Source organism: Lissotriton helveticus, chromosome 12, assembly GCF_964261635.1.
Source record: "Lissotriton helveticus chromosome 12, aLisHel1.1, whole genome shotgun sequence".
Lineage (NCBI taxonomy): Eukaryota > Metazoa > Chordata > Amphibia > Caudata > Salamandridae > Lissotriton > Lissotriton helveticus.
In genome coordinates, this window is record NC_136073.1 from 79,245,482 (window position 1) to 79,261,973 (window position 16,492).

At 40.6% G+C, this 16,492-nt stretch overlaps 1 protein-coding gene across 1 annotated transcript in view; it reads left to right on the forward strand.

Annotated features, from left to right (window-relative positions):
- The window catches only part of LOC144797694 (alpha-2,8-sialyltransferase 8F-like), a 177,384-nt gene extending 161,127 nt beyond the window's left edge, over positions 1–16,257 (forward strand). The window contains exons 6-7 of the mRNA XM_078668424.1: positions 14,606–14,695; positions 15,208–16,257. Of these exons, the coding sequence (XP_078524550.1) occupies positions 14,606–14,695; positions 15,208–15,670 (553 nt within the window). The 3' untranslated portion in view covers positions 15,671–16,257. The remainder of the gene's footprint in view (positions 1–14,605; positions 14,696–15,207) is intronic.
- The last annotated feature ends 235 nt before the right edge of the window (positions 16,258–16,492 follow it).

Sequence of the window (16,492 nt, forward strand, 5' to 3'; positions counted from 1 at the left end):
GTGGGTCCATTCGTGCGGGAGGCTTGCAGGATAGCGTCTCTGTCCCGGAAATTAAAAATCCTGGCTATTATGGGCCGCGGAGCGGCTCCCAACTTCGGCTTCCCACCAGGTACTCGATGAGCCCGCTCCACAGCGAAAAGTTTACTGAGGCCCTTCGGTGCCAGGTGTTTCAACACGAGGTCCTCCACCAGGATGTCTACGGGCAGGTCCGCGGAGGTCTCCGGAACACCCACGATGCGAACGTTGTTGTTGTCGAAATCCTCCAGCCGACGGAGATTGCGAACTGTGGTCTGAAGATCCGAGACATCTGTGGTCAGACTCGCAGTCTTGATATCAAGGGACTGGACCCTGTCATTAGTTTTCCCCAAGTCCGCCCTGATGAGGGTGACCTCGATCGCCACTGTGTCTATCTTAGCTGCCAAGGTTTCATATTGCTGGCCCATGGTGGTCCGGACACTTACAATGGCACCCATAACGTCCTTCAAAGTTGGCCCCTCAATTTCAGGAGCACCGTCACCAGTTTCCTCGAGGGCCCCACTCGACCCACCCGGGGATCCCTTAGGGCGAGTAAAGCGATCGATAGTCTGGGATTGGGCAACCCCTCCCCGGGACGGGCCTCTGGTGGTGCGCTTCTCAACAACCGCCCTGCCCGCCATGATGGGCAACAAACTCCGACGGGACCTTTAGGATCTGATCAAAGTGATTACCATCGTGGCAAGTTCGTAAAGGCGAGAGGGCAGGGATCCAACGCTGACTGAAGGTTGGCCACAATGACAGAGCCGGTGTGCCGATCGGCTGCAAGTCGCCGACCACAACGACCGAAAACGAAACCGAACGTAACCCAGGGGTAGAGGGCGTGGCGTATCAGCCGTTGTTGTTCGATTACCACCTGGGTACCTCGGGGACTCGAGCCCCCGGTTGGCATACGATGTGGGCCTCAAAGTTCAAAGTGCAGTAAGTCCGGTGTCCGGCGGCCAAATCGATTTTCGAAAAGAATGTGAACATCAGCAGGGCATCAATAACAAGTACCCGTCGTACAAATCAGGATTAATCACAGGATAGTTGCGGGAGGCGGAAAGGGTCTCGGGAGCCCTTAGCTCACACGTCCATCTTGGAAACGCGCGAAGCTCCTCCGAACCCTACTTATTAATTCAATGTATGAAATGATACAACATACTACCAAAAACAGAATTCATCAAAATACTTTCGAATTCATTATATTCATCATTTGTACATTCTAATACATATAACAAATGAACGTAATTCAACCCATCAGCTAATTTAACAGTTATCTTCACAGAGTCATCCCTATGTCAGGGGCATGCCTACTATAAATGGATATCCTCCTCCACAGTTCAAAGCTTATCCTGACCCCTATGAAAGTTATGCTCAAACCACCTATGAGTTATTCTTAATGCGAATGAGGATGACGATCCTAGCCTCCCAGCCTGGAACGCCATATCTGCCGATGTTTGCCCCAAAATGTTTTTGGTACATACATCGGTGCTTGTCACGTTGTGCTTTGAAATGCACAACATGCATTTTTACCATTGCGGCGGTCGGGGCTTTCAGCACCGCCCGCCGCAATGGTAAAAATACAGGATGCGCCTGCCACTGTGGCGGGCACATCCTAATTCCCCCCACGGGACCCCCGCTCTTATGGCGGACGGTCCCTTTCCATGTCAGGATGGCGGGAGGACAAAGTCCGCCCATCATCCTAATAGGCCCCTAAGTTTGTTACCACCATTGCAATTGTAAACCATTGGTTAGCTACCAACCTCAGAGCTGGGATAGTTACTGATCCATTAGATGTATCAACCACTGACTTTGTTTTTTTTTAAACATTCTTTATAGGTTTCTGTTACACCTGTCATCCTTAAGGTGGTCTTCCTCCAAACATTTTGTTTTCACCTCCTCCATTTTAGCCAAATCTTTTAGTTGAACTAGGACTCAGCACTTTACCATTGTTGACCAATGCTAAAGGTGCCTGTGCAGTAGGCATACAAAATATTGATTTTTAAATACCGACACACAATGTCGATGTTTAAATATTGAAGGGACACAATATAGAAGGTAAGTACTAGCGATATTTCTAATATCGATGGGAGAGAATTTCGAAGGTAAGTATTATCGATTTTGTTAATATTGATGTTACTAATATCGATGTTAGTAATATCGATGTTACTAATATCGATTTTTATAGGATTTTTATGTATATTAATATGTATTTTTTTTTAATGTCATTTATTTAGATTTTGCATTTTAGAACCATAGTGGGTTGTGGGTTTATAGGGGAATCGGGCGGGAAGTAATTTAATTATACTAAATTAATTATTAATTTTTATGAATTATACATTAATTTTAATTCATTGGTAATTAATTTGTATTAATTGGTAATTAATTTAAATTAATTGATTAATTGATCATTATGTTCTGTAGTGGGTATGGGTTTATAGGGGAATATGGTGGGAAGTAATTTAAATGTAATTAAGTAATCATTTAATGAATTGTTTTTGTTAATTATATAATTGTTAATTAATTATTAATTGGTAATTAATTTTTATTAATTGATTAATTGATAATTATGTGCTGTAGTGGGTTATGAGTTTATAGGGGAGTAGGGTGGGAAGTAATTTAAATGTAATTAAGTAATTACTTTTAATTAATTGTTTTTGTTAATTATATTATTGGTCATTAATTATTAATTGGTAATTAATTATTATTAATTGGTATTTATTATTAATTTATTTTTACTTAATTATTCATTGGTAATTATGTTTTTAATAATTATGTATTGGTATTTGTAAATAGTTTGTATTTATTTAATAATTAATTTTTAAAATACTTTAAAATAATAATTTATTTATAAGTATGGTATTTTTAACTTCTACGCTATCCAACACTTCCCCTACTGTTGCACTCTCTGGAGTGGGGATAGTAATTTTTACCCCTACGCTATCCAACACTTTCCCTACTGTTGACTCTCTGGAGTGGGAATAGTAATTTTTACCCCTACGCTATCCAACACTTTCACCACCACCCCCATGGAAGTTGGGATATTCCATGGGGGTTGTGGTACACTGTATGCTGTCTTTGAAGATGACAGCTGTTCCTCATCCCAGCTTTTTGCGGCCCTGGTGAGTGATTTTATATCCTTTGGGGATTGGTGTGGCAATGTCTGGAAGGGGTGTGGGGTTTAGCCAGGTCTCAGTGAGGTGTGGAAATGTGCCTTTTAATGAGCACACTGGTGCAGGGTTCACCCTTATCTTGTCCACAGGTCCAATGACCAACAAAATAGAGATTGACACTGAAGCTGGAATTCAAAGAACAGGTTTATTAATCACTCCTGAGTGGGACTACGTCCATACAACACCCTCAAGTGTTCCAGGAGGTAGTACATTGAATACACAGACCATGCTTATATACAGACTTTGTTGCAGAGTAAGCATGTAGTTACAAAATAGAAGGTACAAGCATACACAGGAATAACTACCGACAAACAAGGGCAGATGGGAGATCACTTGGTCAGCAAAGTGGGAGGGGGAACAGAACTGCTTACAGCAGCCAGACAGTTACATCTTTAACAAGGTGCATTTCAGCAGCTACAGGCCTTTTCTCAGCACGTGCTTTGCTTTGGCTCAGTACAGGAGTTAACTAAAGTTGATGACACAAGCAGGTTAGAAAGGCAAGCAACAGTGAAGACGGAAGAATTACATAGCTAACAAAATAGATGCCACAAACAGATGGCTTTAGCTTATGCTAACGGAAATTATTTGTTATTTCCACAGACAACCTTTTTAGCATAAGCTGAAGAGGTGTGGCGCAGCGGCCATGGGGCCTGACTCCGGACCAAAGGGTTCATGGTTCGATCCCTGGCTCCGGCGGCAGGATAGCCCAGCACCATGTGACTCTGGGCAATAGCTTACTTAATCTTCCCGAGGGCCCCCAGTGCCGGCACACCTCCATCTGAGGCATACAGTAAAAATGTTCCATAGCCATCAAGTCAAAGTCCAAGTTCCTGAATCCTGGTGGATTTCAGTGGCTATTTTGTGCATCTTGGAAATTGCCTCAAAAACAGAAGGGGCATGGTCAGGGATGTAAATGCAACAGCTACTCCCGATGATGCAACATGCTCCACCACGGTCAGCCAGGACCATTCCATTTTGAAGAGTTACAATTCTCGCAGTTTGCAGTTCTTCTGTGATATTCCCAAGCGCCATTGCTCTCTGATTGGTTACAGCTTCTACAGCACGTGTCAAGCGTCTGAGTTTTCTGCTGTTTAAGGCTGCACCAACAAAGAATAGTCCCAAGTTAAAGTCAATATACTGCTGCAGTGCAGTATCAGTTTGATCCACCTCATCATTATTTATTGACCTCTTGAATCGGCTCCTAAAAATTTCACTATACAGTTTAGTCTTTATGGTAGGATGCAGGTGCCAGAAACTCAGGTGGAAGCAAAAAGGACGCATAGCAGCTTTCAGACCAATCAATAGGTAGATGATAATAACCTTTACTTTCGCAAATAAAATAGGTGTTGTGTGAGGACAAAAAACTGCTATTCTTCATTCCAGTAATGTTCAACACCATAGTACAGTCACTTTCTCCCACAGGAATATTGCCAATACTGCTCACACAGAGATTTGCTTGAGCTCTAGTAACAGCGATAACAGGAGGCCCATTTCCCTTGGTTGTTCGAGTGTTAGGGAAAACATAGTGCACGGAGGAATTTCCTCGACGATACTCCTCCATTTCCCATTTAGATCCGTTAGCTTGTGGATCTCGTCCTCATCAGGGTAACAAACTTTATTCAATTGAGCATTTAGTCTTCCTACATCAACATAAGTAATATTAGCAATTTTAGAAGCCCACAATAATGCAAACCAAGCTCTGCAGGAGGCATTATGTGAAAACGGCAAGGTAATAAAAGGTGTTCCTCCCTTTTTCTGAAGAGCTGCATCATTCCACATACCCAGCAATTGGTAATGTTAGTGGCATTGTGTGTTTGGTGCAACATCTGAATGAAAGTGTTATTGAAGTAGGACATTCTGTGCTTCTGCTCATGATAAGGAAGAGTGAAATAATGGTGTTCAATGGGGACAGGAGTAGTAGCAGTCAGTAGATTTCGAACAGGGGCTACTTCCTCTACATCCCATTTTATTGCAGTAACAATAACAGAAGTCAAAGTGAGTCCAGTAACAATCATTGTTCTTTTGCTACAAACTCTTGCAGCAGTTGGTTTCTTCTCCTTAGGCATATTCATTTCCCCGACAAACAACTAAACAGATGGTGCCCTAAGGTCCTGGCAGGTGTTGATTTCTTCACTGAGGTTGAGACGAGTAGTCACTAAAAGGCTACCCCCCTTTGTAGTCAGGCTTTAACCACCCAGGACAGCGGCTCAAACAGACTTTTTCAGCGATGTAGTGTATTTTTTCCTGGGTCACAGCTGATATCAAGATGTACCAGGAATTGTGTGGTCCGGGAAAACTTCCTCAAATCCTTTAGGCGACACAGCTTGTCCTTTCTCAGTGACCAAGATATCACGGTGATCTGCCAACGCAGCTGGGCTCACTCGGTCTTGCAACGCCTTCCGGCAGTGTGTTGCATGGACCCAGTTCTTCCGGTTCGTCACTCGAACTGAAGTCCTGGTAGCCAGCAGCACCTGCTCAGGGCCTCGCCATCTCGGTGCTAGGGAGCTGGCTCTCTGGAAGGACTTTATGACGACGTAATCACCATGGCGCAAGCAGTGGCCCTCACCTTGCGACCTGTCTGTAAGAGTCTCCTGGACTGTTGATAAGTAGAAGACAAACTGTCAGTCAACTGAGACAAATAGTTACTCATAAATACATAGGGCACATCATGTATAGGGCATTGCTTAGGAATCCCCCAAATATTCATTGGTCTTCCAAAAACCTCATACAGTGTTAGGCCAGATCGTGTATGTGGTATCAATCTAATAGACAGCAATGCTAAAGGCAGTGCATCAGGCCATTTCAAAGATGTGGAAGCCTGTATCTTAGCCAATTTCAATATGAGGGTAGAGTTGTAATGTTCCACTAGTCCTGCTGATTGTGAGTGAAGAGCAGCATGAAAAATCTGCTTAATTCCCAACCCTTTCATGAGATACTCAACAACTTGCCCAATAAAATGGTGTCCATTGTCACTCCACAAAACTCGACAAATGCTGAATCCAGGAAAGAACTCCTTTAGGAGCACCTTTGCTGTAGTAAGAGCTGTATTATTTTTTGTAGTGTATGCCTCCACCCATTTACTAAAGGCACAAACCACTACCAGAATATACTTTAGGGTGTTTCAACGCTCAAGCTGTATGTAGTCCATTTGCAGGACCTCAAAAGGTGCAGTAGGTATTGCAAACCCTCCTGTTGGAGTTCGTGTTCCCGTTCCAGGATTATACTGGAGACAGATCAGACAGGACTGGCCTATTTTTTTAGCCATAACGACAATCTCTGGATGATCCGAAACTTGCATAAGTTGCTTTGCTATTGAGGATGCTCCAACATCTGCCGGCCCATGTGCCATGTGAATCATAGGGTGTAAATAGGTTGCGGGTAACTTCCATTTTGTCATTTCTTTCTTCCTCCAACAGCCCTCATCGTGCAATGCTCCCTCCTTGGACCATTGGTCTAATTCATCAAAAGAGGCAGATTGTTGAATGTCCAGCACATCTTGCCTGGCATCGTGCCAATGTTCAGCCTGTGATTTAACTAGGATCACTGAAATAATATCGACTACCAAAATATCGACTACCCAAAATATCGACGAGAAAATATCTACAACCAAAATATCGAGTTTGTATGTACAAACAGGTAAGTACAAAAATATCGAGTACAAAATATCGTTAACAAAAATATAGTTGTAAAAAATATCGACTTTAATAAAAACAATGTTTAATTACATTAATATAAAAAATTAATTACTAAAATATAATTAACAATACTTAAAATAACTTTTAATAATTAAATAATTAATGAAAGTAAAAAAATAATATTTTTTTAATCATATTTCTTAAAACATATATATATATAGTAACAAAATTTAATTAAATATTAGCCAATATTATTAACGTACAAATACAAAAGAGTAAAAATTACTATTCCCACTGCAAAGAGTGCAACAGTGGATATATGACGTTACAACGCAACTTTTACAACGCACTACCATTACAACGTAAGTATTGGTAAGTATATAATAATTTTTTTTAATTTAAATTATTTAAAATTATTTAAATATAATTTAATTTAATTTAATTTCATTAAATTAAATTAATGTAAATTTAATTTTACTTTATTTTTACACTGTACCCCTGTACCACTGTACCCCAAAACTGACCCTGAACCCTAAAAAAAACCTTTACCCAAAAACCCAAAACTGACCCTGAACGCTAAAAATACCCCTTTACCCAAAAACTAAAAACTGACCCTGAACCCTAAAAATACCCCTTTACCCAAAAACCCAAAACTGACCCTGAACCCTAAAAATACCCCTTTACCCAAAAACTAAAAACTGACCCTGAACCCTAAAAATACCCCTTTACCCAAAAACTAAAAACTGACCCTGAACCCTTAAAATACCCCTTTACCCAAAAACTAAAAACTGACCCTGAACCCTAAAAATACCCCTTTTCCTCAAAACTAAAAACTGACCCTGAACCCTAAAAATACCCCTTTACCCAAAAACTAAAAACTGACCCTGAACCCTTAAAATACCCCTTTAACTAAAAACTAAAAACTGACCCTGAACCCTAAAAATACCCCTTTACCCAAAAACTAAAAACTGACCCTGAACCCTTAAAATACCCCTTTACCCAAAAACTAAAAACTGACCCTGAACCCTAAAAATACCCCTTTACCCAAAAACTAAAAACTGACCCTGAACCCTAAAAATACCCCTTTACCCAAAAACTAAAAACTGACCCTGAACCCTAAAAATACCCGTTTACCCAAAAACTAAAAACTGACCCTGAACCCTAAAAATACCCCTTTAATTAAACATATTTAGCAATTAATCAATTAAATTAAATTAATTACCAATTACATTTTAATTAATTAACAAATATTATTTAATTACCAATTAATTAAATATTACTACCAATTAATACATTTACATATTTAATAAATAATAATTAAATTACTTCCCACCCTATTCCCCTATAAACCCACAACCCGCTACAGGAAATACATTATTTTAATTTACATAATTAGCAATTAATCAATTAAATTGAATTAATTACCAATTACATTTTAAATAATTAACATATAATATTTAATTACCAATTAATTAATTATTACTACCAATTAATAAATGTACATATTTAATTAATTATAATTAAATTACTTCCCACCCTATTCCCCTATAAACCCACAACCCGCTACAGAATAAAATTACACAATAATTTTAAAAAAATCATTAATTAAAAATAATTATAACATAAAATGACACTTTTCACACATATTATAACATAAAAACACTATAAATAATTACATATTATATAAAAAAAGATATTTTTTACTTTCGATATTATTTACAGTCGATATTACTTCACTTACCTTAAAAACGATATTTTGGCTGTCGATATTCTGTCCTGTCGATATTTTCTCCAAACGATATTTAAAACTCGATATTTTGTCCATTCGATATTGTGGAGTCGATATTATGTCTGTGCACCATTTAACTACATACATAGATGTGGTTAATAATAATATGAATGTAAATTTTAGTGTCAGTGTCTCTTTTCAAAATAGGAAGGATAGGGCTATTACAAATGTTATAAGGGACTTCTTCCACAACCCCCACCTTGATCAAATCCTGAACAATGTGCGTCAATGCTTCTTCACCTTCCCGAGATATTTTATACTGGGGCAGTCGAGGAAATGAAGCACCTCCCTTCACTTGAATATGCACTGGTGGAATAACCATTTGTCCCACATTGGTATCTGATGTAGCCCATAAAGTACTAGGTAAAAATGGCAGAGTGATATCCTCTTTAATGAGACAAGACCTCTCAACCATTAGATAATTATAATTTAAGATAATACGCACACTTTCTGGGGAAAAACGTATTGTAGTACGAAAATATTTGAGCATATCGATACCCACAATATTATCCGGCGTGTTAGGGAAAAGCAAAAATGGACATTCTGCAGTAAATTTATCAAGACTAAATACAAGTGGCTGTGAAAGTAGACTAGATGTAGGTGTCCCATCGAATCCTATCGATGTTATCATTACGCCAGACAGGGAAGCCCTAGGAACCAATTGTTTAGACAAAGCACTTCGAGTAGCTCCTGTATCAACCAGAAACTGATCAGTAGAGCCCAAGACGTTTGCATCAACATAAGTACCTGTCAGATCTACTGGGACCTCAACCGATTCCTTTCCCCATCCTAGGCATTCCTATGCATAATCAGAATACCCAAGAACATCAGCCAAATAATCTGACATTTGATATTGATCCCGTCTGTCAAAAGTATTAGAATAATTTGGTCCATGTTCAACTGCCTCAAACCTGGGACAATTTTCTAGTCCTCTCCTTTGTCCTGAATTCCCTGGGTGTCCTCTCATGCTTCCTCTACCCCGTTGATACTGCTGACCTGCAAAAGGGGGCACTCACAACGCCAATGTCCAATCTCTTTACAAAAAGCACACTGATCAGAATACAAAGTTTATCGAGAGAAAGGGGGTGCACCAGGTGTATATACTGCAGGTCTGCCTCTACCACTACCTCTGAATGGTGGACCATATACTTGAGCAAACATAACTTTTGTCTTTAAATCCTTTACCTTCTTATCCTCTTTGCCCTTTGCTTCTAATTCCTGACGCTCATAATACTGGGCCATAGTCAAAAGGGAGACTGGGGAAGACATAGTCCACGAACTCTCGCTGGCCTTAAGGCGACTAGCTATTTCTGGCAACATGTTAGCGACAAATTTGTCGACGAACAAATGCTTACCCATATCATCTGTCAATGACTGCCCACTAAAGTCATTGAATGTCTCTTCAAATTGTGTAAAGAAATCAGAAACTGACTCATGCGCTTTCTGTTTACAGGATGCCAACGTTGTCCAATCTATTTTCTTAGGGGTATGAGAGTTTTCAACTTAGTCACAATAGCTTTCGGAAGATCTAATATCTCCTGTTGTGGTTTCTGAGCAGGTTCCCTAGCCACATCTATTTCTTCTAAATGCACCCAAGTATCACCATATGCTACATTCATCTATTTTCCGAACTGTTCTCCACATATCAGGGGGTTAAATAAGTCCAAAAAACATATCAATATCTGGCAAGGTCATAGTGAAGGAACTAATGGCTCCTTCCACTTCTTCATAGAAAGCAGACAGATTTTTCCGCGGATCAGGCAAAGCAGCCTTAAGAGCCATAACATCTGCTCTACCCCAAGGAGTATAGACCCAATTATAGACAAAATATACCTTTGCATCATCTGAAGATTTATCGTCATTTTTGCCCGCACCCTTTGGGGGAACATACAGAAGCGCATCTTCACGCATTGGTTTTGCAGTAACTACAGTATCATTAGGGTCATTGTCTGTCCCCAAAACGTCTTCTTTTTGCACTGGGATCTGAACTGTTTGTGCAGTTTTCACTTTACCAGCTGATTTTTTATCCGCTTTTAAACGTTGTGCATCATGTCTTAATTTAACTACAAGCCTAATTAGATCAGGTATATTTGAAAAAAGGAACGTTCCATCACTTAATTGTTTATAATCAAAATTAATATAATTGGGCTCTAAGGTTTTAGAAACGTTTCTAAACCCAAGTATTACCTACTAGGTACACTTCTCTGCAAAATATAACTGCTCTAAATCCTTCCACTGCCGAACCATTGCTACAAGGTCTGGAGCAGAAGTAGTCCCACAAGCTTCTTTGTGAGCAGTGGATCAGATATTGGCTTTTTCGTCAACAGTCAAAGTAGAGAAAGTCTGTCGTCCATCTTGCTTATCTAGGTCTTTATCATCTGTGAAAAATGTTCTTCTTCAGAAAGATCATCCTCAGGGGCAGAAGGAAGTTTATACGGGACGGAGGTCGAGCTAAAAAGATGGAATCATCCTGAGGTTTATTAAGTATGGGATAAATGGGGGGCCTAATAGGGTACTGGCCAGTTACCTCTAAACGCCGCTCCCTTTCCACTTTTTCTTTTATTGCCTTCAAATCTTTATTTTTTTAATTACAATGCTTTTTGATATATTGTTTTTCACTGTTCTTTTTCTGCTATAGTTTCTTCTTTCCTCACTCTCTCTTGCACTTCTTTCTCCCACATTTGTACACAATCACACACATCTTGTCGACTTATTTTCTTGAATAAACACTACTCTACATATTGAATCTTTTTAAATTCAAATGACCCATTCAGAGGCCATCGAAAATCAGGATCCTTTTTCGTATATTTGTTCCAAAGTGTACTATACATTATGGAAGAAATACTGTATTTAATGTACATATGCCAATTAGGTGTCCCCTCTGGGAGAGCCGGCTGACTTCTGTCTTAATCCATTTTGGTACCCCCAAGACAGCAACACAGCTTACGGAGTGCGCTGGAAATAGGCATGCTACCAAATTTTTGTAAAATATTACTTTTCCAAAATATTCAAAAGTAGAGCAAAATCTCCATATTACCTGCCTTTATCAAATAAATCAAACAAACAAAAACCAGAATCTTGGCCAAGCAAATCAAGAGTGCTGCTTCAGTGACCTTACCAAACAAGACTCTCCAACTTCCAACTGCCAATCTCTTGGTCAAACTAATGGTCACTGCAAAAATTACGCCAAAGGATACGTCAGTCAGTACCGGCAACCACCTGGAGAGTCAAATCAAAAAAACTGGAAAAATCCCTTTGGCTGCAAAGACAAGCGTCTACTCATGCATGACGTCTCCTCAGCAAAATTTCACTCTTCCGTCAAGACCACTCCTTTGGACGGCTGCGTCTCCGATGAGGCCCCACGAGTCGGGTGCCAACTGTTGTAATGTGCCTTTTAATGAGCACACCGGTGCAGGGTTCACCCTTATCTTGTCTACGGGTCAATAGACCACCAAAACAGAGATTGGCACTGAAGCTGGAATTCAAAGAACAGTGGGAGATCACTTACTCAGCAGAGTGGGAGGGGGAACAGAACTGCTTACAGCAGCCAGAAATATCTGACAGTTACATCTTTAACCAGGTGCATTTCAGCATCTACAGGCATTTCCTCAGCACGTGCTTTGCTTTGGCTCAGTACAGAAGGAGTTAACTAAAGTTGATGACACAAGCAGACTAGAAAGGCAAGTAACAGTGAAGACGTTAGAATTACATAGCTAACAAAATGGATGCCAATAACAAGATGACTTCAGCTTATGCTAACAGAAATTATTTTTGATTTCCACAGAGGAAGACCATGTTCAGTGCGAGGGTGAGGTGAGGTCCCATAATTCAGTTTAATGCTAGCATAGTGAGCGTGTGTTGAAAAGGGCGCATGCTAGTTAGTGTTTTTGTTCAGGTGGTGTCTTTGGTGAGTTCAGGGTGGGACTGGTAGGTGGGTTAATGTGTGTCCAATGGCAGGTGAAGTGGTAGTGGGTGAAGGTGAAAGATCCTAGCATGGAGCAGGGGTCAGCACAGTGGCAGTGTTTGTTGCCGCATTAGGGGTCAAGGGTGTAGAGCTCAGCGATGGTGTCTCTTCAGGGGCAGGAAGGGTTGTGGTGCGGAGCGAGGACGGGTTGCCTTTGGCGCACCAGCAGTGCGCCCGCTGTGAGCATTTGCACACTCTTTTGTGTTTAAGTCAACCACAATTCAGTCCATATGGGGCTTCAAGTCACGACCACTGGTACTCTACAAAGGACCCAGAATATTTTCACCTACACTGTGTTTGGACAATCTGCTCAGTATGTTGACTCATATCACTCAAGTGATGTGGCGATCAAAGAAGATGTAAGCAGTGGAGGAGAGGAGCACACTGTCTGCATCAGTCCTCTCAGGGCATTATGGTAAATGGATTCCTCAATGGTGTTGACATTCATATCTACTCAAAGGTTTGCCATCCAGTATTAGCACAGTCTGTGCTGGGAATTTCTGAGCACGTGTTAATTGGCACTCCTCTGCAATAAGCAATTGAGTTTGGGGGTGCCTAGGAAGCCACCTTTGGTATTTCAGGTGATGTAATACTTTATGCACACAGGTGCATTCCCAGCGCTAGTGATCCCAAGGAATTTAAACAATGCGGAAGGACAGCACATTCCCTTCCAGGGTCACAATTACCCCGTACAGCAGTGTTCCTCAGTGGTTAACGAGACAATTTTGGGTGTTTCATGAAAGTTCAAGCAATAAACAGAAATCCTTTTAAATCTGTATTTATCTTGTAACTTGTGTTGTGCTTCAAAGACATAGTAACATCTGGCACATTTCTGCTTTTTCATGGGGATAGGTGTTTACAAACTCCTCTCATTTTGAAATCAGAGAAAGAAAAGTTAATTGAATTATGTGACTATCCTGCTTGGGTACAGGTGTTTGAAAGGAAAAGGTGTAGGATGCCATTTTTTGTAACACACAACACAATGTAAATTCCTGCAAGTGAACTGTAGACATTCAGCAGTTAGGAAAGCAAAAATAAACCCCATTTATTTTTTCTGAGTTTTATATAGAGCAAACTAAACCGAGACATCGGGTATCAGAGCGCTTTACATGAGTACCAGTTTTGTTACAGATGAACACATTCATTTTTGTTAGGCACGGGGAGATGAAGGGATTTGCCCAGAATCACAGGATGTTGAGCATCCTTGCTGAGACTCGAAACTGGTTCCGCAGATCCAAGGTCGACCGCTTTAGCCAGAAGGCTACATCCCCTCCCCTTTTATTTGTACTTCTGAAGTGATGAAAATAAAGATTTTAATAGGATCAAAACAATTCAAGACACTTTACTTGATGATGCCAAGTAAGTATAAATGTCAGTGCTCTACCACGCAATGCCTCAGGTCCACTAAACCAAGGCAGGTCACAAAAGCTTGTGGTTAAAAAAAATGGGTCATGGCTCTAAAAGGGTTGGAAATGACTGTCATAGAGTTTCATGATGTTAGTGTTTTAATTTCTTTTAGAAGTCCAGAGTTTTGCAGGAAGAGAGCAGCTTCATTTGTGGTGATCTGGGTAGAATAGTGCGCTTATGATGTCGCTTTTTCATTACCGGAAAACAAGCCCTTCTTAAGATGGCTGCCTTTAAGAGATCTGGGAAGGAAGCAGCTGGCCAGCAGAAAGAAGGGCATCATGGGAAATGGTGTTTAGGTTTGCTTTTCTGCACACTTTGTAGTTTAAAATTAATATTAAGCTGCTTTAGATGGCAAAAAAGAGAGAACTCATTTGTTACGTCCTCTTTTCAAACCCTCTTTTAGAACCTCCATTTTTCGTAAGTGTTCAGTACCATGTTTGCTTCTATCCTTGCAATCTTATTCGTGAAAGGTGCACTTGGAGGGTAGAGCATGCCTGCTTCATAGGCACAACTATTATGACATATATCATGGATCTTAAAATCAGCCACATAAAGCCACCACCCTGAAGGTATAGCTGTGCCCGGGTTTCTCATCTCTTGTCTTTTCTGCACCTCCTTACAGATTCAACGTGCCGCCTCTCCTCAACTATACAAATGACGCAGGGAGGAAGGTTCACCTCGTCACTGTAAACCCGAGCATTGTGATTACAAGGTACCATCAAGACCCTCAGATTTACTTCTACAACAGTGAGCTTTTTAGCTCTTTTCAGAGTTTTTTTTTTTTACTTCAGTTTGCCGCAGGGGCAAAATACCTCAGAAAAGCCAGAAACCAGTGTTGATGGGTGGGTCGCCATAAAGAAAGAGCTATTTCAACAGTGCATGGTTTTCAATACTAGTTCAGTGTTGTGGCAATGTAAAAAAAGAAAAATTGATTTTTTTATAAGTGCAGAATGTGGGCTACATCAGTTCATAACATAGCATACTTGGAAGGGCACTTTTGAGGCAGATTTGTCCTCCCACCCCATCCATTTTTCGTGTTTTACTGCCCACCCCACCACCCTCCACTATACTGTCCCTTTGATCTTTCATTAAAATGAATCCCCTCCCAGCCATTTTGGATGCTGTTAAAGGTCAATATCTTTCTTGTCTGCTCTGCTATTTGTACTTAGCTTGATCGTAAGTCTCACTTAGGCATTTGTACTTTTTTTCTATTCTGTCTTTCAGATTTCAAAATTTAAATCACAGAAGGAAAGCCTTTGTGGACATGATGCAGTCCTATGGAGATGCCCTCATACTGATGCCAACGTTCTCCTTCACGTTTAACACTGAGGTGTCCTTCAATGTCCAGTACACGCTTGAGGACTTTGGCCTGGCCTCCAAGATGGTGTCCTTCCATCCTGTCTACCTTCAGAAGCTGGCAGAGTACTGGAAGTCCAAGGGGCTGAAGGCGCTGAGGTTGTCATCGGGATTCATGCTGGTCAGTGCAGCCCTGGAGCTCTGCGATACCGTTACCCTATATGGCTTCTGGCCATTCAGCACCGACTGGAAGGGCAGGAAGCTCAGTTACCATTACTATGACCAGATCATGGTCAGCAAGGTTATGCACGCCATGCCTATGGAATTCTTACTCTACTCTCAGATGCACATTGATGGAGCACTGCGGCTACACGTGGGGCCATGTTTCTGACATGGGACATTGGTTCAGATTAATCCCATGTTTTATTTCCGTTTAAGAGGAGTAATTCTGGAGAATTACTGGCTTACGCATTACGCAATATGCGTGAAATTTTTGCCATTTTGCATAATGTAAATTCACGTGTTGTTTTTGTACGCAGGAATCTGGTTCAAGAGGTCTTGCCAAGACACAATTTCTGCTCAAAGCAGTCTCCCACAGTAGCTTGTGTAAGATTTCCATGCGATATTGGTCCTCACCTAGAAAAGTCACGTGAGATACTCGGCATGCACCTTTGTGTAAATGAGCAGAACGTTCCCAAGATTTTGAAGGGGAAGAATGTAAATTACATGCAGGTCTACTTCATAGAATGCTGTGTCTGACTTTGCACTCCACTGATGCCAATGAGCCTAAGATATCTTGTAAACAAATGCCTTCACTCGTTTATGAGGATGTTCCAGAAAAACACCCCTTGCCTGTGTTTCTTTATTGATAATTAAATAGTAATAAACGTATACTGGTTCGTAAAAACACATTACTTAATATAGTATGCATTTTGTTGTATCTTTTTCGTATATATCAAATAAAAGATTTTTAATAAAGACCAGCAAGTAGAACTGACATGGTGGTTAGATGAGCTGTGGGAATCCTGGTATTGGGATGTGCACTCTTGTTTTTATTGGCTGAAATCACAAAAGGTCCACTCACTGATCGCAGTTCTGAGCCACACAAGAGAACCCTCCTTCTATCAATCAAGAATTGAATTATACTCTCCTTGCTTTAATCAAGAAATTAATTAAACCCTCCTCGCTTCAATCGAGGATTGAACTTTACCCT